Source organism: Periplaneta americana, chromosome 10 (assembly GCF_040183065.1).
Source record: "Periplaneta americana isolate PAMFEO1 chromosome 10, P.americana_PAMFEO1_priV1, whole genome shotgun sequence".
Lineage (NCBI taxonomy): Eukaryota > Metazoa > Arthropoda > Insecta > Blattodea > Blattidae > Periplaneta > Periplaneta americana.
In genome coordinates, this window is record NC_091126.1 from 5,293,364 (window position 1) to 5,316,089 (window position 22,726).

At 34.0% G+C, this 22,726-nt stretch overlaps 1 protein-coding gene across 3 annotated transcripts in view; it reads right to left on the reverse strand.

The window, feature by feature from the left end:
- Positions 1-8,975: 8,975 nt before the first annotated feature.
- Apoltp (Apolipoprotein lipid transfer particle) overlaps positions 8,976-22,726 on the reverse strand; it is a 194,418-nt gene continuing 180,667 nt past the window's right edge. For all 3 annotated transcript variants that reach the window (XM_069836782.1, XM_069836783.1, XM_069836784.1), the window contains 10 exons: positions 20,789-20,945; positions 18,767-19,020; positions 18,507-18,646; positions 17,897-18,097; positions 16,856-16,977; positions 14,834-14,955; positions 14,635-14,746; positions 12,129-12,260; positions 11,647-11,846; positions 8,976-9,686 (listed from right to left, as the gene is read on the reverse strand). In XM_069836782.1, the coding sequence (XP_069692883.1) occupies positions 9,588-9,686; positions 11,647-11,846; positions 12,129-12,260; positions 14,635-14,746; positions 14,834-14,955; positions 16,856-16,977; positions 17,897-18,097; positions 18,507-18,646; positions 18,767-19,020; positions 20,789-20,945 (1,539 nt within the window). In that variant the 3' untranslated portion in view covers positions 8,976-9,587. The remainder of the gene's footprint in view (positions 9,687-11,646; positions 11,847-12,128; positions 12,261-14,634; positions 14,747-14,833; positions 14,956-16,855; positions 16,978-17,896; positions 18,098-18,506; positions 18,647-18,766; positions 19,021-20,788; positions 20,946-22,726) is intronic.

A 22,726-nucleotide genomic window follows, 5' to 3' on the forward strand; every position in this document is an offset into this window, starting at 1 on the left:
TTTAAATACTGCACTGCAAGAACGCAATCACATTGATGAGCTAGCGTACTAAGCGTATTGTTGCTTCGCGCCTGCGAAGAAACCGATCACGAGAGCGGCAACTCGCCCGGCCTACACTGCACGATGGAAACAGAAGGGAGAGGGGGACGGGCAGTTGCGCGACAGAACAGCATTAGCGGAATGGTCACAGGCTACCCCTCATAGCAGCGGCTTCTCCAGCGATGCCGCCTTGACAACTTGTTTCTTTTCGAGAGCAGAGAGCGCATATAAATCTAACGATTACCTTAATTTTAATTACTGTGGTAAAACTAATAATACAAAATTATTACATTATGTTATATTATAAACTTTTTCTTTTGTAATTTCCTTGGGCTACCACCGGTAGCCCCGGTAGTCTGCAAAATACGCCCCTGTTCCTCTCATTCTTCATCCCGTGTGTTTTTTGACAGTAATTTGCTAGTTATAAAGTTATTTGCAATTGCCTTAACTTACTGTTAAATTTGTGATTATGGGAATATTATTCATTACGATACCGGCATATGAAACCGCATTACATAGAAACAATGACGTCACATGATGACATCACAAGATAGGGATATCACCAACAAAAGACATTAGGAAAGCCACGTTGAAAACCGGGATTTTACTAATCACGGTATCGTAAAGTAAACCAGACGCCACCAACGTAAGTGTACAAACTGATACCAAACACTTCAATAAACATAACATATACAAGAAATTTACGACTGTAGGTACCGTAAGGTAAACTAAACCCCTCACCTGCACAAGTGTACAAACTGATACCAAACATTTCAATAACATAACATATACAAGAAATTTACGACTGTAGGTATCGTAAGGTAAACTAAACCCCTCACCTGCACAAGTGTACAAACAGATACCAAACACAAGTTCAATTAAAGTAACATATGCAAGAAGTTTATGACTACTGGTACCGGTGTCATAAAGTATACTAAACTCCACCTGCTCAAGTGTACTGATACCACACACAAATACAACATTACAATACCAGCAGACGTAAGTTTGTATAACTAAATCCTAAATTTCAGCACAATATAATAATAAACTTATACTAGACATTTTTGTATGAACAAAATAAGATGCAACTTTAACATCTCCCCAAACTACACAAGAGAGAGAAAACGTACTTAAATCATCATTGAAGCCTTTCATATTCCTTGACCTCACGTCACTTATATATCACCTCAACTAATCCACTAACCTTGGCCTTATGTCACTTAGCTATTCCCTCATTTAACCTATCTAACCCATAACAAAACGCAAATCAGACATTAGGTAGTCTCGGTACTCACCTACATCCTCCATCGTTGTAACAAACTGTTCTCCAACAGCACGGCAATCAATTCAAATTCTATAATCCACTCAGGTCAACACAAAAAAAATTAATTATACCAACAACAAAAGCCTAACAACTCAAATCCACTGCCCTCTAAACCAACAGACTCCTATCTAATAGTAGATCAATGAATAACTAATGATGTAACATAACATACATCATCACAAATATCACATAAGAAAATAGTTTCAACATCTGGTTTTGGAATGTATACTAAACACTGATTATGTAAAGATATTGATTTTCTGGAATATGACTCAACAAAGACGTTAAAATTCAGAATAGGACGTCTATAAATAAAGTGAGAAGAAGAAGATTCATACCTTTCTGCTTAAGTGCAGGTCTTACACTGTATACTCAGCATTCTCCAATCTTCCCTATTTTCCGCCTTCCTCTTAGTCTCCGCATGCAATCCTTATATCTTACTGTTGTCTATCATCTGATATTTCTTCTGCCCCGAACTTTTCTCCAATTTATTCATCATTCCTTCCAGCCCATCCATTAGCGGACAGTTTCTTCTTAGCCAGTGACCCAGTCAATTTATTTTTCTCTTCATGATCACTTTCAGCATCATTTTTTCTTCACCCACTCTTCCTAGCCCAGCTTCACTTCTTATTTTGTCTCTCTATTTCACACACTCCATTCTTCTCCATATCCACATAAATGCTTCTAGTCGTTTCTGTTCACTTTGCTGTAACGTTCCTGTTTCTGCCCCATAGAACGTCACACTCCACATTCTATTAGTTTGAGTAATTTATTTTAATTTGTGCGTTATAACAGTCGTAGTATTATTTTAATTTGTAGTTCTTGTGTTTTTGTTGTTAAAAGTACGTAGATGTAATATTTGTATTGATTAATATTTAATATTATTAACAAGATTAGATCAATGATTAAATCAAAATTAGAAGTTAAAAAATATAGTTTCAGAAATCAATGATTATAGATAAAAATGGAAATCGCATGTAGAAAGGATGAAAAATTTTCGATTTTAATAGCAGTAATGTCATAGAAGTCACAGAAGCCAAGAGGAGACAGAAGAGACCAAGGAAAGCCACTCAAAGGTGAATGGACGAGTAAAAATCGGAAATAACAGTCTAACGCACAAATTCAGAAGAAGTATTGATAAGTCCTACTTTTTCGAGTATTTGTGACCTTCACAAATATTGACAATGGAGAAAATTGCGAAGAAATTAATTAATATGATGAAATATTAACAAGAATGGGCTTACAAGAATTCAGAATACAGTATTTCATAAATGCAAAAGAAAAGTAGCAAATGAGGAAATAATAATAATAATAATAATAATAATAATAATAATAATAATAATATTTATTTCTTTAAAACCAAGTACATTTGAAAGAGACATAGTCAAAAATTGCATAATAACAGTGACATTAATTTAGGGTTGCCAGATTTTCACACTGAAAACGAGGAAGATTTTGGAAATTATTTTAGAAGTGTCAGAGTTGTCAAACTAAGAAAGGGAGATTTTGGATTATTGCCTAACCTACCCCAACATGATATTATAAAGTTTTTTTTATCTTGTAGATGGTAATGTTATATTCACAACTTGATTTGCATTCATTCAGCAATTTAAGGTCATATTCCACATATATGAAGAAATCTTTACAACAAAAATTGAAATTGTGATAATTTGTAATTCAGCTTTAATAAGATCAGCAAAACTTTTTTTTTTTAAGTCTGATGATCATTAGTCCATTATTATTCATAAATCATAACTACGGCAGCAATCTCAATGTGGGCATTGAATCCTGGAATGCTCGTCACTTTCACTACACATTATGAAGAAAATCAACACCAAAGGGTACAAACACTGCATGTGTACTCATTATGACATGATGATGACACTGTGCGAGCAGTGTGGCTATGGCAACGTACATCACGGGATCTTAACAACGTAGGGGGAAAATAATAAAACGAAAAATTTTGAACGCAAATGAATCAGGAGTTTCGGGCAAAGTGGAAATTTTAGTGGGAAAATACAATAAATAAAAAGAACATTATAAGCTTTAAGTATATATGGGGAGAAATTTTTTAAATATGTCTAATTTCAGTTTATGTCTTGTCATGCACTTCAGATCATAAGAATGGTGGCTGAGGAGTGACATTGCGCTCGGCACAAGGGTTGGACTCCCGCTTGGACGGATTACATGCTGGGATTTTTCCGAGGGTTTTCCCAACAATAAGGTGAATATCAGGTAATCTATGATGAATCCTCTAAATAACCTAGTAGTTGATACAGTGTCGATAAATAACCAAGTTAAAAAAAGAAAGAAGTGATACCTCGTATCTATAAATTTGCGGGTGAGTAAGAAAACTGTTGTCAAAATTAATTTTTCTCAAAATAGAAAAACTTTTTATATATGCTTCTACTCGAGAAGAAAATATTAATTTTTCAATTCTATGAACATAATAATAACGTAGTTAAACTAAATGGCCTTTTTTTAGATAAGAGGTATCACTTCTTAGCCATCGGTATATAGCCAATAAAGAAACATTAGTAAATTATACACTGCAAGTACTCTTAGCAGAACAAACATTAGTCCAATTTACTTATTGAAATTTAGTTTATCAGAGTCCTAGGGCCGTATTCATAGACATTTTTAGTGCGGGCTTTCGGTGGATTATCAGCGTTTTTCGTATTCATAAACCAGTGTTAGCGATAGGATATGATTTGAATTCTGTACTAGTAACCAATGGATAGCCGGGGCTAGCTTAGTACGCTCATAGCACATGCTGCGAAATGTCTATGAATACCACCCTTAATGCCTTTCTTTTGATACAATGGTAATAGGATGCCACTATTATTTGAAACATGACCCCAAATATGAAGACCACATAATATATGGCTTTTTGAAAAAGAGTAAAATATTTTTCTGGCTGTCAATTGGAATACACATTCTCAATTTCCTAGGAAGAAATATTACTCTGGAAAGTTTAGCTCATACTTTGTTTACATTATCTTTCCAAGAAAGCTCTGGATCAAGTTGAAATCCTAATAAATTAACAACTTGTAAATCATTATTTATATCTTTAAGCTCAAAAAAAAAAACATAATCCGAGTTTTTCATTCATTAACTACTTAATACAAAGTGTCAGTGTGTCACATGTTGTGTTGTGAACATACAATTTTTCACTCATTAAGTTTTCAACTTCTTTACTGTTTTAATTTTTAGGAAATTACCTGGCTGACTAGTTTCGAAGTGTTGTTCTTCATTGTCCAAAGCCCAGTGAAGATCCCACACTATTTTCTCGTTATCTGTTATGGTGGGGTGTGTTTATGATTGTGTTGAAAAGGGTGTGTGTCTTGAAATTGAGTTGTCTGTTCAGGATGTGCTGGGGGTGTGTTTTTGTAAGAAATTATAAATTATGGTTTATTTAACAATGTTCGCAACTGCTGAGGTTATATCAGCGTCCACGGTGTGCTGGAATTTTGTCCCGCAGGAGTTCTTTTACATGCCAGTAAATCTACTGACATGAGCCTGTCACATTTAAGCACACTTAAATGCCATCGACCTGGGCCGGGATCAAACCCACAATCTCGAGCATAGAAGGCCAGTGCTATACCCACTGCGCTACCAAGGTCGAATTTGTTTTTGTATGTTTGTAAATTTCGTATTGCATAATTTTCTTCATGAGGCCCCTTTCTTTCACATATTTGAAAAGTAATTTTATTTTGTTTAAACACGACTAAAGAGTAAACAAAACGAAGCCACAATATTACCACCGCCATCACCACCACTAATACAAACAATAATATTAACAACAAAAACAATAATAAAAATAACATGAACTCACCTAAAATTATTTTTTCTTTGATTTTATTTTGGAAAAATTCATCAATTACATCCTCGAGGTCCAGAGCTCTCATTATATCAATTTCAATTGACAGAACACTAAGAGAGTCCAGTTTTTCCTGTGAGGTGCTACTTCGAAGTCGATTTTTATTCTTTTTAGGACTGAAAATTATCTTTCACTTCACCAGTTGATGCATGGTAAAGTAAGATATAATTAATTGAAACACTGTGTCAACATTTGGAAATGCACGAATGTGTACCACACTAGTTTTTCTCAAATATTGCAGTTAAGTGATGGAACCTCTGACAGTTCTGAGTTGACACAGCTTCTAATCTGAATAAGTTCATCCCCAAAATCGTCTTCCAGTTCTATTTTGTAAGTAACACATAACAGCTCTGCATTTTGGTACCGGTACAGTTTTTCTGTTGCAATATAGAAAAGAAATAGAAATTTATTTTCTAGAGTAGCTATGCTTTACTTCGTGTTCCTAATTCAGTTACAAGGGAGTCTCACAAACAGCACAATAAAAGAACACCTTGGAGATAAACACAAGGAACATAATCTGAATCCACTTCATCCATACGACGACTCTTAGGCACTCTTCTCTTCCTCAGTTCTTTATACTGATGAGGAAGTATCTCTCTCATAAATATCAAAATTTTCTCTTACAGACAGAATAAAACTAAGAGGCTATCCAGTAATGGCAGAATATTGGACAAATTCTTTGAACTTGCCTATAATGTTTGGTTAACCTTGTGAATTTTTTAAGAATGGAATCCTACACAACTGTCATGCCAGCTGTTTCCTTTTTTCCAGCTTTGTAAGAAGTAATTTTTGCTTCTCTCTTAGTGGATGGTTTTTCATCAGTATCTTCAGAAATACTACAAAGAAAATTAAAAATTTCCCCAATCCTTTTCGTAGTGATTTTGTTGCTTTGCTTTGTGCTGTCCATTTTGTTTGTGTTAAAGATCTTGGAGTACTCTTTAACTTTAATTCATTTGTTGCTAGTTCCCATCTATGGGTCGATGATGGAAGAAACACATAGTGGCTCTGAACAATTGTTTCCTACTGCATTCACGCTGACCAGCTCTAAGGCACGCACTCTGCTGTAGGCCTCAATTCTTTACTCTGGCTTGTAGTCCAGTGTACTTTCCAGCCATTATCATATGGATATACAACACAGATTTTTATTTCTAGTCCTAATGCTTCAAGATGTTTAATCACCGTCTGTCAAATGTTCAGAAGAATGGCCATGAATTGATACAAAACCAGTGAAACATTCTTCAGATTTTCCGCATTCATTAATGTATCGAATTACTATTGACAGCTGATCAATGTGGGAAATTTTTGGTGTGGAGTCAACTATAATTACAAAATATTTCCACTTTTTGAAAATATTCTTCCCCATGAGAACAATTAATTCACGAACACACGAACACTGAAGGAAGACAAATAACTAGTGTGACCACTACCTTACTGGCATATCTAGAAAATATGCTCAGCTAAAAATGGGTCAAATGAACTGATAAGTTCAATAATAACCAAGAAGTTACCATTGTTGACTGATTTTATGGTTTTATTTTGTCCTCGTTCTGAAATAAGCTTTAATCACAGCCACAACACTTTTTGAAACATTCCTTCAGTACTTAGATACTTTATCACACTCTGCAACCATAACACAATCAATACGACTGTTCTTTTCTGATCTAGCAAAAGCAGAGAAAACAGCCTGTCTAAAAGAAAAAACAAACTTCATGCTCTTTTAGTCTGATAAAAGCATGATTCCAATCTGAAAAACCGTTTTTACTTAACGCTACACCACTATTAATTAAGAGTTTGTAAATATAACTGCATAGACTACAATTTGTAGGTAAAAAATGAGCCGTCTCGAGGTAACTTATTTTCACAGTACGATAGAAGAAGCATTCTGTCACCTATCTCCGGTATTTCTTTCACTGAGGTATTCATTAATTCTCTATTTTGAGGAGGAAGATTAAAAATAAATTAATCCATAAGGTATCAGAGATTAAATCTGGTCACAAGTCAAGGTCAGAGCTAACTGTATTGGTTGTAGGACGATCTCTTGTTTCTTCTAATGCAATATCAGGAGTTTGAAAGGAATTTTCATTTTTGCTAAGCCTTTGGGTCCCTCCGTAAAAGAGAAAAAAAGAATAATATTTTGGCTTACTATGATGCTCCACAATGTGTATAACACAAGTGAATTAGTAGCTGTGGTGGATTGTTGTCCCTGTATGCTAAAAAATTGGGTATTAAAATATTCTCATAACTTTTTAAATTGGAGGTGTCTGTGGGTAAAGGAGAGTTACTACTAGTAACATCTGAAGAAAAATACTTGCACAATGATCCACGTTGTTTTTCCTGTTGTATTTCAGTAGCTTTCCATTTTTTTCTTGTCTCCCGACTCAAATTTGCATGGAAATGACATTTTAAATTATAAATATTTCTTCTTGGTATTGGACTAGTGTTTGTGTGTAGTGCTGGTGTTAAAGTTTATTTATATTATGGAATTTATTTGTGACCACGTATATACGAGTAATGACGGTGATTGCCAGGAGTTTTAATCAAGTTGTATATGTGAGTGGAGATTAAAGTATATTTCCGATAAGCAAGAAAATCTGCTAATAAAAAAAAAGAGAGAGAGATTTCAAATCACATTTAAATAATCTACCAACTTACAAACAAAACTATCTTAAGTAAATCTGTCTGGAAGGTAAATGTCCCAAATCAAAATACATTTCTTTAAACAGCACATGTAAGATACACTACAGTACAAGTTCAAATACTGCTACACTTCTTTCCTGGTGTATAAGACGCACTAGCATATAAGATGCATTCAAATGTTGTACACATTTTTTTAGGAAAAAAAAAATTATCTCTGAATATTATGGTGAATTTACAGTATTTGAAATATAAAGTAATGTAGCTCTACTTTCGTCAAACACCTAATCAAACTAGGAAAGAATATCTTTCAAACTTCTTCGTCAAAACTTAGAAATTAATCTCCACAGCTAAATGAAGAGTCACTTGAAACATGTAGATCGGAATCTGAGTTCACATACAACAAATTGTCCTTTGTACCATCCAGTGCAGTACTAATGTCACACTTATTAAATGATTTAACCATTGTCTCAGTTTTCACAGCATCCCATGAATCTTTAACTCATCCACGATCTCAGTATCGACGTATAAGATGCACCAGCACTCTACTTTTCAAACCTCTTTTCAAAAGAAAAAAGTGCGTATTATACACAGCAAATATGATATTTGTTAGATGTACATATACATATGTATGTTGATATGTTTAAAATATTCTATTTCTATTATATAACTCTACCATTTAACTTATGTAAAAGAATTCGTATTTTATATTTTGTTTGCTTTCATTTCCTCAGTTTAGGACTATGTTGGCTGTACAGAATGTACATATCTCTCTCTTTTTTTTGTGTGTGTCTCAAGAAGAGTAAAGACTATCAAATGAGGTAGAGTAGAATTAGAGCAGAAAAAGAAGTAGACCGAGACTGATAGTTATGGATGACATTCAGAGATTGAAAGTGATATGAGTGTCATTGGTGAAGGACATAAACCAAATTATGTACACAGAATACATTTTCTTCTTATATATTATGTTTTATATTACAAAAGAATTCTTATCTTCCTAGATAATGGTACAACTAAACAAGGACTAAAATGGGTTAGGACACTTACAATATAAAAAGAGGAAACTGAGAATTTTACATACAAATGCTTATGAAAGTGGACGCAGTACTACAGTAACCTTTATTCATTGTTCATTGCAGTTTTCCATGAGAATAATTGATCCTTATTGCTTCACAATACTCTGAAAGATCCATAGTCAAAAGGTATAACATATTTTTCTACAATTCTCATATTCAGAAAGAAATAGTAATCTATGAATATGTAAACAGTTATGATAGATAAAGGTTATTAGTACAATAACTATCGGTAGTTACGAAAATGCCATTACATGTAAAAAAAAATAATAATAAATAATCCTAAGATTTAATATTTTTCTAAGACTTAATGCAAAATTAACAAAACACGAGTGCAAATCTTACACGTATTTGTCTTTAATATGCTTTTACTTATCAACACTAAAGTATTCTACTATGCAAAAGCAGCTTCAAATTGGTGTCTGAAATTAATTTTATGCATCATTGATGGTATGTGATGATATTAATGACGTGTAATAAAATTATAACACTCTAACTATGTGTAAGTAGGAAAATACACGGTACTTGAAATGACATTATTACCGTACCTATTTTATGTTACAGAAATATATATCTAGCAAATAACTTAACTGTTACTCATATTGTGAAGTTAAATCTACTAATTCAAATTTTATAATCAATCATTGCTATCTTCTTCTGAGTCAACATAATGCACGTCATCTTCTTCATCTTCTGTGATATGGAAGCTGGAAATAGTTCCGTTTTCGTTGAAACCCTGGTGAGAAGAAAACTTACAGTTAGATAATATTAGAAGGCTATGCTCAAACAACAAACAGTTTTTTTCTGCTATAAAATTTATTTTCTTTCATGCTTACATTATCATCTATCGTATCATATAATAATGAGAGTAAAGATTTAGAATAGACTTCTTCCATTTTCAGTGAAATACCAGAAGAATAGGTATATTTTCTTCTTCAGGAGAAAAAAAAAAGGAACTCTATTAGTTGAAATTAAACTCACTGACTGATGGCAAAATAGCCTACGTGGCAGCCACGGAAAAGAATGGCATGGGGTTCAAAGATATAAACTGATTGGAAAGAAAACCCTACAATATCACGCGAAGACGTTCTCTTTTATGATAATGCACCATCAATTGTAAATATGTAATTTCAGTCTGTTCTCTTCCATAAGCCACCATTGTTTTTCCAAATGTAAAATAAATTATAATTATTAAAGGAATACAACACAGCAGAAATATCAATCCAGCTGTTAACTAATTTAATAAATGGTGTATCTATTAAGGTTCTTCAAAACCACGACTTGTATCATAAATAGGTTGGAAAACTAAATGAAACTAATGTAAATTAATTATTGCAGTTCTGACTCAAATTAGTTTGACAGAGTATAACTTTTATAATACTCCAGAGACCAGAAGTACATTTACGGCATCGTATTTGCCTATCATACAGTATGGTACCTACCTAGTCAGCACGACAGCACATTCGTCACTAAATTCAGCATGTTTTTCTATTAGATCTATGCAAGAGATAGTAAACAATACACTTTGCATACTTCCACTCGGTAATGAGTTTTGGAATAATATTCTGGGGAAATTGTACAGATACTAACAGTATATTCCTACTACAAAAAAGAGTAATTAGAATAATAGTAGATGCCAAATCTAGGAATCGTGTAGGACTATTTAAAAAAAAAACTACAAATAATGCCCACGGCTTGTCAGTATATTTCTTCATTAATAATCTTCCTCATATGTAATCATGAAAACTCCGTAACTAATTCAACAGTTCATAGCATAAATACACGTCAAAAATGACTTTCATACTCCATTGGCAAGTCTATCATGCTATCAAAAAGGAGTCCATTACATGGCAGTAAAAATTTTTAATAGCCTCCCTATGGATAAAAAAAATGAAACTCGAAACAAGATTATTTAGGGCCAAATTAAAGAAGTTCTGAACCACCCTCTGTAATATATAATTTATCAAATCAGTGGCAACAATCAAAACACCCTATTATAAATTCACTACTCAATGGCAGTATTAGCATCAAAAGAAATCCATTGTAGTTCAGGTACCCACTGTCCTCAATTGAGGACAGCTATTTTTAAACCCGTGAAACAGGCGCTGAAATATTTTTTTCGCAAATATTTGTACATTAGCCTTATCTGCAACTCATAATGTTCACATTTATAGATCAACTGTGAAATTACAGCACTCCTATTTTATATGATATTTTGATTATTATTGTGACTCATGCATCATGACAGACTTGAAGTTTATACATCAGGGGTAAATTATGAAAGAAACAGAGATAAATAGATTGTGGTAAAGATGGACAGGGTTGGTTTACATCACCTTTAGATATGGCCACCAACCATCGCCTTCCTGTATTTCTGCTAGTGTGGCAGTGTTGAATTACACTGTAAGGCATAATGATTAATTCTGAAGATAGGGTAACATGTGAGTATGATTTCATTTTTAACGTGGACAAGAAGCAGTGAATTTTGACTGAAGTTCTGTCATTCAGGGACAATATTTTCTATGTGTCATAAATCACTTCCATTCTGAAAGAAGACTCTCAAGCTTTCCATCACCCTTGATCTGATCTCAATCTGCGAAACTTGGAATCTACTGGAAAGCACGATAACAGTTTAACACCAGGGATAATGAAGAAAAATGTATAATGTAAATTAAATATATTTTAAAGATACTCACATAGTCAATCATGACAGGCATAGGGTATTCACATGGGAAGCACTCCATGTAGCTCATGCCATTGTTGTCTGCTGTGCATTCACAAGTCTGGCATGATGACGGGCGTGCTGACTGAGCCACTCGCTTGGCAAACACAGTCACAAATTTCTTGACGGCACTCTTCTTGTCTGATTCAAGCTTCTTGGCAGTGAAAACTGTGCCTGAAACAGAAATAGTGGGGTTTCCCAAGTCATTAAAAATTAATTAACATTACTTACTTACTACCTGTACTTAATGTGTGCAATACATGTAGAGTAAACACGGCATAAAAAATTTACCCATGCTACAAATATCTGAGCACGATGTTTATGCAATGACGAATTATTGAGCCTTGAATTCAACTTATAGCAATGAAGCAAGTAACCACATAAAGAAATGGAGTTAGTGTTGATTCCCGAGTATTCTGGTACGACACAAGCAAGCAAAAGGTGAACAATGTTTACCATTTGTTTCCAATGCGAGCGGTGTGCAATAGCCTAGCAGCTCCTTGGGGAGTCTAACTTGTCTTCGGAGTTCGGAAGATCCTGTAAGAGTCTTCACATCCTTCTTTGTAAATGCAGTCTTGCCATCCATACCTGAAGTACAAAAATCAAACAAATGCTGTTGCCATTGACATAATAATAAACAGGAATATATTCAATTCGATGGAGATATGACAATGTTCAACTCACTTAAAAGACCTATTTTTAATATGAAAATTGAAGAATATGCAACTAGTTTCATGGAACTTTTAGTAATCAGTGTAATGAAATGAACAACATTAAAATGAGCTGATTACTTAGTAAGGGAGATCCGAAAAGACAAAGAAGACGTGGAAGGCTGAGATGAAGAGGACTGTACGAAACAGGGGATGATGTCGGAACTGGAAGACACAAGCGTGTAGCCTAGCCCGAAAAAAAGGGTACAGGTAACGAATAATCGTAAAGACGGTCGAGATCAATCGAGAAGTGCAGCATCAGAGGAGAAGTATGAGGTTATTCGAAAGTCAGGAGGCTTTTGAAACAGCTGACACTGTCAAAAATAAGATCGGCTTCAAAATAAAAACCCAATTTCATTCAAAATGAATGGTATACAGGTGCGAATTTATGGGGGGAATGGGGGGATTTCCCCCCTGTTGGAAAGTTATCCCCCTATCATAAATTCATATTAACATTCCTGCCAGGGATAACTTCTATCCCCCCCCTCACAAAATATAATTGTTTTAATACAAGTATACTTTATAAAGTACAGTATAAAGTAAGCAAATAAAATAATATTAATGTTTTATCATCACCGACAAGCTGACAACAATCAATAATTTAGGAATTACACATCTTATATTAAGTCTGCTCATGGATATAATTATTATTATAATCAAGATGCAAGACAAGCAACTCTGTGCAACAAGCATTGAGCTGTATTGAATGAGGATAATAATAATAATTTTATGTATGGTATTCTCTGTCTAGGATTTTATCCCTCCTCATCAGAAATCTTAATTCACACCCTGATGGTACATAACGCGCGTGCACGCACATGCACACACACGAGATCATCAAATTATCTTGTGACCATAGCTGTGGTGGGAACTGCCTACTGCTGGACTGGAAATGGGCAGGTGGGGTTAACTAGTTTTTGTCTGATTCTCACGTGATACAGTTAGTGATGCTTTAATAATGCAAGCAACTATATGTGTACAGTCTGCTAAGAATAAATGGCAAATAATAAGCCTAATTATTCTATTCCACATTGGTTGTTTATTTATGATCTGCATATCTGTATAGAATCTGCTTGTGCTGTCACGAGATTATTTCAAGAGAAATTGCCAGGCAATCGAGTTCCAAGTCGTGATATCTGGAGATCATCAGAGCTGTGGTGAGAGCTGCCTCAACCGATATTGTTGTAACTGAATGTTTCAAAATTACTTTTTCCACCGAAGTCAGATACCGGTATTTTATTAATTTGATGTTACACTCTATTTCGAGGGAAGTCTTCAATTAAATGGTGTTTCTAATTTGATGAAATTCTTATTTCTACAGAAGTTTCAGATATATAATAGTTCCTAACTTTTGATTACGAGTAACACTATATTTGAAATTTAACCTGAACATCATGTACATCTGCTTGAAAGTTCAAAGCAACAAATGTGAGTTGCTTATTTTTTGAGAGGTACATCAAATAATAAGTGATAAGCTGTAATTACTTCATGGACAAATAATTTCTGACGTTATATTCATAAAAACTTTCAACAGCATAAAACATCTTTTTATATCTAATACAACTTAGAACTTGACGAATGGCCATTCTTTTAAAACATACAATACATACAATGTGTACAAGAACAAAGGTACCATATGAAATAATAACAGTAACAAGTAACAAAAAAAGAAAAAGTATTAGAAAGAGAGTACAGCATAAAACTTGAAAGTGACACTTTAGTTCTGGCATCATGGTTCTGTGTATGACACAGCTAAATTTTGAAATCACAAATAAATTATTTTCAATTCACAATTTTCATGAGATGGAAGAAAGTGAACTTATTTTGTTTTCATATGGGGTCTACCTAGACTTTCTTAAATTCTCTCAGCCTAACGTACTTAAGTCCCATCTGTAAGGTGACTCTTATTAATCCCATAAAGGAGAGAACAAAGACTAGCAAAGTTAAATTTTGACATGAGCAAGAAAAGGTAGTAAATTTTGCTGGCAGGAGCTTTTATGTGCTTAAATCTAAGACAGGATAATTCTGGGTTTACAATTTTATTCTTCTGCAGGAAGCCCATAAAAATGTCACCATTCCTGGTCCAGTTGAATATAATGGTAAGCATAACAGCCATCCATCCACTGAGAATGACTGAAATGTGTCACTCCATGAGACGAATATATGCAAATCCCTATTAAATGAGTCAGATTTATTTTATGTGGATAAATATGCAAAGTTAGTTTAATCTTGTAACGGATTTAATAACTTACCATAAAATATTTTATTCACTCTGTCTTTCTCAAATTTGAATTCGTCATTCATCAGGATGTGCAGTGTGATGTCATTTTCAAGAAGAACTTGATGTAGGACTGTGTAGTCAAGCTAAAATTAGAAAATATACGTATGTGAACACTCTCCTCACAACTCTGTGTATTATGGAATCGAACATGTTTACTGTTACTAACTTACTGTAGTATTGGCCGGATCACAGTTTGTGCATGGCAGCAGAATGAAGGTCTTGGAAACTCCAGGTCTGAAGAGCAATTTGGCAGCATAACGAATACCTCCAAAGATATCTGCACTTCCATTACCTGAATCAAGGATATCATGAATGTCGAGGAATACTTACAGCGAAATGAGACTTGAGGCTGTAACATTGGTTGCGTTGCAGTAGAGCATTTGGATTTATCAACGAGGTCGTGATGTGGATGCATAACACATCAGCACTACATTGTTAACTATGACAAGGTGAAATCCTACCTTTATATGAAGATAGCCCAGCAGCAGCTTACAGTTTATGAACTCTGACGAGGTCACGTGATAGAAATCAATACCATGTACAGTAGAACCCCCTTTTTAACGAATCTCTGAGGTATTACTTTTCTTTTACTTATATAGGGATTTTCCTTGAAAGGGGGTTTACATAAAATGGGAAGGAAAGACTAAAATAACTAGTACTAACTTGTGTGTTATATACCAAACATTATAATCATTTAATTAGGCCTACAATTATTATTATTTACAATATATTTCATTATAATATTTTCTAACTCTTCAAATGGTGAGGCACGAATGTTTGTCCATTTGGTCGAACCCGAGCCATTCTGAAACTAGGCATTGAAAATTTCTTTTCTTCTTCTTCTTCTTCTTCTTCATTATTCCCCATAATGGAATAATTGCCAAACCACGCTTTTTTTGGCCATATCTGATACTGTTATTTGAGAATTAGCCTCGACATATTATATTATTTTCTCTTTCTGTCCAATAGATAATTTCTTCCATTTAGTCACCATTATAATGATGCATAAACAGCATAAACTAACAAAAGAACTTGGAAACAAGATCCACATAACACAACTCGCGGGAACAAAGCAAGCAAAGCAACTACTTGTGAAAGTAATGCAGAGCAATACCATAAAGAATAACGCCATCTTATGGAGCCACATTATTATCGACTGAGATGTGCTGGTACTGTTGATTCCACTAAAAGGCAAGTCGATATTTCGAGCCTCATTATCATAAAATCCACTTGAAAAATATTCCTTAAAAGCAGGATTTTCCTTAAATCGGGTTTCTTTAAAAGCAGGAATTAATTACATTATTCTTATGGTGTGGGAAAGGAACTGGCCACCCTACCTCATTATCTCCTGGCCTAGTTGTCTCATGAGTAGTGCCATGTTGGCGTCACTTGTGAGGTTCAGACCTTTCTTCGGACAGTTGACTAAACAGCAACAACATTCTTATAGTAATTTGGCTGGGACTTTACAGATTATTCTTTAAAAACGGTAATTCCTTAAAAATGGGAATGTTAAAATAGGGTTTTATGATAATAAGGAAAGTATTACTTTTATTTGTTAAGTTATCAGCAAATATTATTATTTTTATTATTATTATTATTATTATTATTATTATTATTATTAATAAAACTTTGGCCAGACCTATACTCTGTTTTGGACGATTCGTAATATTGATTCACAAAGATTAACGGAAGCAGAAATGAGATTTATGCGTTGTACAGCAGGATACACGAAAATGGATCACATTAGAAATTTTGACATTATGAAGGAACTGCAGATTGAACTGATTACGGAATACCTACAGAAATATAGACAAAACTGGAGATCATATGTCATCAGAATGCCTCATTCTAGAATTCCACGCCAAATTTTAAATTACCATCCTGTGGGCAAGAGATGCTTGAGCAGACCGTTCAAGCATTGGCAAGAGACTGTAACGGGCCACTAGGCCCATACATGCAAGGATGTTGATGATGATTATTATTATTATTATTATTATTATTATTATTATTATTATCATTATCATTATTATTATTATTATTATTATTATTATTATTATTATTATTATTATTATTATTATTATTATGTTGGACTTAAAGGGTCTCTGAATTTCTATTTTCTTAATCATGAATGTTAATTCTCTTCAGATTGAACTTGATACTGTCAAAAATTATTTATGTGTAGGCCTACTTACCTATCGGTATATTCGCAAAATAATGAGGCAGCATCTGAGGACCTGTGAAGACATTATTGTTCACAACAATACTTCGGGGTTTGTCAAAAACACCACTGCCACCGAACACCACAACTGCAAACCTACAAAAAAAATAAAAGAATTAAAATGAACATCTGTCATCTTTAATTTTCTGCTTATCGAAATTCATCTGAAATAGTAAAATTGATGTTGCAGTTTACATTGTGAATCACATAGAATAACTAGCGATTGTTCGAGTTACCAGGTTTTTTAAGATTAGACATCACTCAATGAAAATAATTTACTTGACTTAATATTTCAAGCATAATTTTACTTTTGTACCAATGTCTGCATACTGCATATATGATTATCTAGATCTTTTGGGATTCATTTCTCATAATATAATGAATAAGAGAGAAATTTTCACATTATACCTACTCTCAAATACCAGGAGGCATCATCAGCATTATGCAAGAGAGCCATCTACAAATGAGAGTAGGAACTGTAGGCAGATGACATTAGAGGGAGCTTGTAGTTAAGTGAACATGCTATTCAACATGCCACCATGTGATAATCTTTTCTTTTACACACATACATGTCACAATAAAAGGACATCCAGCTTTACTTCCTATCTTTGATTCCTGTGTCTCAAAAATCCACTACCTTCTGCCAGTATGTAACAGAATATACAGAGGAAGAAATTAAATAGATTATAGTGATACATACGGTACCGGTATTTAAAGTATTTTAATCAGAAGAATTAAGATATATATTTTGAAAGAAAGAACAACCTTAACAATGCAAACATGGTTTTCGCTAGTTTTTGCGGTTTCCTTCAATGAATTCATGATTCAATTTATTATTATGTTATTCTTAAAGTTTTTTAACATTTATTACATAGGGTAATATAAAAGAACTGTCTGTCGTAATTTACAGTAACCACTTTCACTTAAATGACTTTCTTTAGAATTAACCTGCACTATGAATGCAAGCATATATTTGTATTTCTCAAGTTTTATTTTAACAGTAGAAATATCTCACCTATTTGCAGTCATCTTCAGATCTGTCAATTCCTTCGTCAAAAGAGATGATAATGAATCCATATTGCGTTTCTCTTTTATATTTCTGTTGCATTCTTTTGCCTCTATTATGAATACAACGTCGGTTGACTGTGGTACAGCATTACCTTCCAACTGTCGGAAATCCCCTTCTACCAGTTCAGTTCCATTAACCAAATGACACCTTGAAACAAGAATAATACAGTAAGCTTAATTTCCTTGCAACATCTTTAGTCTCTCAATGAATCTTAAATTGACAGTCATTTTTATGTTCCTTTCTTTAGTATAATTGTATCAATTTATAGTCACTAACAGTTTATTTTAATCAGAATACTGTATATCAACAAATTTTGTATTGGTGGTGGCAGTGAAAAAGGTGAAGATTATTTATGTTAGTCCTACTGATTTTAAGTGCAGCTGTTTCTTACTAAAGGACGCAATTCTAGCAGTTCATGGGAGGTTTCTGGTTAACAAAGCTGCCACACTCGTTTAACCCTTGCTCCAGCAACACTTCGTCTTTCTTTCATCGTCTATGAATAGTCTAGAGGCATTAAATCTTATATATTTACTGAACCGAAGGTTATAAGACATACTTGACACACAAGTCTGGAATCCTCAGAGGTGTGTTCTCCATGAGGCACGCTTGCATGTAGGCTACAGCTGTCACACATGGGTCCTTACTACCAGACTCTGCACTGTTGAAGCACATATTCAGGAAAGGTGCCGGGTCAATCTGCATAACAGAACAGACAAATGACAATGCAAATATATATTAAGGTAAAAGCCATCACTCTTCCAAGGAGAAAGAGAGTAAGGGGAGAGAGGCAGACAGAGAGAACTGCTTGCTACATACCACGTGAAAGCAGGAGCTGAACTGTGATGTCTTGAGCTTAAAGAATGATTCACACAAGCCAAATATAGCAGGATCTGGGTTTGGAAGTTGCAAGGCAAAATTCTTGGAAGAAGCACATTTCTGGGGTTCCACAGCCCAACTTCTCACAAATCTTCCTAAATCAGTCTCTATTGTCCCCTTCGATGTTAAGAAATCTGTGCTTGGTTCATTATCCATTGTTCCAAATACACCTGCAGTTTTTCCAAAATACCAACCTAGAACAAAAAAGTTTTTCCATCTATTAATATATAAAAAGTGAAGCGGTTGCCATTTGATCCGAGGTTCACAGGTTCAAGGGAGTCGCCAGCCTCTAGCTGTGCCAAACCGTTATTATGACAGGCAAACATTTAGATGACGTCTCTTTCTTCTCGTATACTTCAGCTCCGAAATGTTTTCAGACTCTACGAAACATGTCCCTTTTTTGAACCCCGATTTTATAAATTTTACTTCCTCATCACTTGAAAAAGAGAAATTAAGTATTGTGATACTGCAAAAAAAAAAAAAAAAAAAAAAAAAAAAATAGATTTCGAGAGTTTCGGGGAAATACATCCCTGGGCAAGTTGTCTGTCTGTCTGTCTGTCGTCTGTCTGCCCGTCTGTGTGGACAGATATTTCCCCTGAACTCTTGGATGGATTTTGTTTATATTCAGTATCCTATGTGTGGCATTGTGAATGATTCAAATATATATCGTCATGATTTCAGACTAGCAAGAAAACACAATATTTTGTATGAATCGAACACAAGGGAAATACCGGATGTAGTATTCAATGCTTCTATAGTAGTGTGTAAAAAATAAATATAAATTGTAACAGATCTACTGCTTGAAAGTGACAAGTGATAGGATAGTAGGTGGAGGATGGCGCATTAATGAACTCAAATTGTTATTTTAAAATTTGGAGAAAGAACAGGTAAATTTTGCCTCAAGCCTTTTCATTCAGGCACATGATTGTTTTATTTATTGTAAACCTACAATATGGGACTCTCAGCTTAGTTCCTTAGAATGACATGCTAAAAATATTACTTTTCTAAAGACCATGGCTACCATTAGATCAACGGTAATTTAGTTAAAACTGTGAATAATGGGTCAAATCTCAACTTGTATCATGGTAATTATATAATTTCTCTGTAAGTGTTGAATTCTGACATGACAGAAAAGTATTACTTTACGTTTGTTAATAATTCTAGTACACCATGGCTCTAGGCTGTTTTGAAGCTAGAATGATAATTTATCTTTTCATACAATTAACAGGGTATCGGCCACATGTGTACTGTAGCTATGCTGAGGTATTTACGAATATTGTAAATGTAACAGACACACGCATTATGCACACGTTGTAGCCTACTGCTCAAATTTGCATTTAGGTTACTTAGTATAACATCACAATAGTCGAAGTGTGGCATCATGAGTGTTTGTACAAGGGTTGGATTAATTTTAGTTTATCTGGAAGAAAATGCTTCAGTCGCTTTAATATTTTTTTGGAAATGTGATTCACTTGTTCGTTCCATTTCAGGTGACAATCCATACAAATTCTAAGGTTCTTCACAGTCGAGCTGTATAGGATAGTGGTATTATTTACAATTATCGGTGGCAAATTTTGTTTGTCACACTTCAATCTTTGATGTTTTATTAAGATAGACTGCGACTTTCTTGCATTTAAATTAAGTCCGTACGTTTTCGACAATAAGGATACTGAATTCAAGTCGTTATTAACTTTAGTTACAGCGTCTCCCTATCACCAATTATATTAACAACAGATGACCTCGTACTTAATATAGCATTGTTAAAATAACCGATTATAGGTATAATTAATAATACCTAATTAAAATTTACGTTCCTGTCCTATTTCATAAAAAGTGATCAAGAGTATTTATTTTAATAGACAATATTTTAGTATTCATTTCTAGCTACGTTACAATAATTCCTCTATGTTGCAATTTGATCTTGAAAAGTGAAGAGATTAAAATAATAAAAGAAAAACTTACCAGAAAGTGTAAATGTGCAAACATCAAATTTCAAGTTGCACTTCATGCAAAATCCACGAGAACTTTCTACTGTTAATATTTGCGCCTCCTGGTAGATATATGCATCACCTATTGCAGTTGGAAGCTGTCTAACACCCTCTCTTTGTATCTTCACAGACTGTAAATAAGAAGATATAATTTTATTTTTGTAAGAGAGCTATAAAATGTTGTTGCCAAGTCATGTTACAAGAAAGGATGATTTGCCCATTACAGGAGATTAAGTACATACTGGTAAACACATAAAAATGTGTAATTTTCATCATAAATTCTGAATTAGCCATGTACCGATAAACACCAATTTTGCAAAATACAAAAAAGCCGAGTTGACTCTGCCAGTAACATTGCAGCCCATAAATTGGAAGAATCTTGGTTCCATGCAAGATTATTCATCTTGTTATTACTGGTACAGTGCAGTCCCAGATAGTAATGTCCTGTCAGTTTAATGAAGGTAGTGCAGAGTGCCTGTCCTGAGGAAGCTAAGTGGTAAGGGGTAGAGAAAAGCATGCATGGATCTGTCCGCATGCCCGCCACCTGACAACAGATTTTGTTAGGTAGAGGCTGGAGCAGGATCTGTCTGCACAGGAACACTATGCGATTCACGCATTCTACTACATTGAGTAGCAAGGTTAAAAACCTATCACAGTGTGGTGCAGAACACATCACTTCTTATTAGTGCCGATTTTAAGAAGGCATACCCGCTTCCTTTACACCTCAATGGCGTGTACCCAGAAGTCTTATTTTCACATTTACATAACAAAGGAATATTCTAGGTGGCAATGTGACCAATCGTCTAGGAAATATTACAAATATATTATAAATAATGTTACCGTTTATCGAACTGAATGTCTAGACAAATAAAAGGACAAAAATATAAATACTCTGAGTTTTTACGCTACAAAGGAACAGTTAAAGAGCTACTATCTAAACCTCCCCTCAAACTGTTCACAGAATGAATCTATGTACAGTATGCCATTTTGAGGGTGGTTATATAGCCAATAAAAGGTACCGGTAAGGATCTTAATGCGTAACAGGCAGATCTCAATTTAGGAATAATATATTCTATGTGCATTTTCCAGTTCATGTGATTACCTAATTCCAAAACAAGAAACTTTGTGCTTACAGATTACTTTGAGATCAGTTCCATTTAATCTAATATTGTAGGAAAACCGAGCACTATTATGTGCACTAAATTTGATTACACTGATATTATCAATTTTAAGTGTTAGTTTGTTTATTGTAAAGCATTCATTTATTACATTTAATGCTGTATTAAAAGTGTTTATAAAGTGATCGTATTATTTACTTGAGGTAATCACGTTTGTACATCTGTGAATAAGATTACATGGGATAAATTATTTATGGTTCGACGAAATCATTATTATAAGACAGACTCATCCCGTCAATGAAATGTAAGTTCAATTTCATTTGAATAATTCTGATTAAGAAATAATGTGCTCCTTTTCCAGTGCGTGAATGAAAGCTGAAATATTTTACAGCCCCTGTCATATATATTCATCCCAACCATGAAATTTAATTTCTGTCTTATTTGAGTAGTGGATTTGTCACTATTTACATAAATAAAGAGGGCAGCAAAGACGTTAATACTAATGAGAAAACGCACAAATATTTAAGATCCCCTCTCATGTATATTCCTCTCATCCATCATATATATTTTTTTCATTCGTATCGAGAAGAAAACATACGTGCCAGTGGTGATGAATATTACATGTATTTTGCGTAAATAATTATGCTGTTCAACACTGTAATCTCTCTTCTTCCAAATGCTTGAACAGTCATATTTTTATTTTATGAGATTTAACAACAGTATCACTTCGCATTATGTTAACTTAAGGTATATTACTTCATTTGTTAAACTCAAACTTATTTTTATTTCAATAG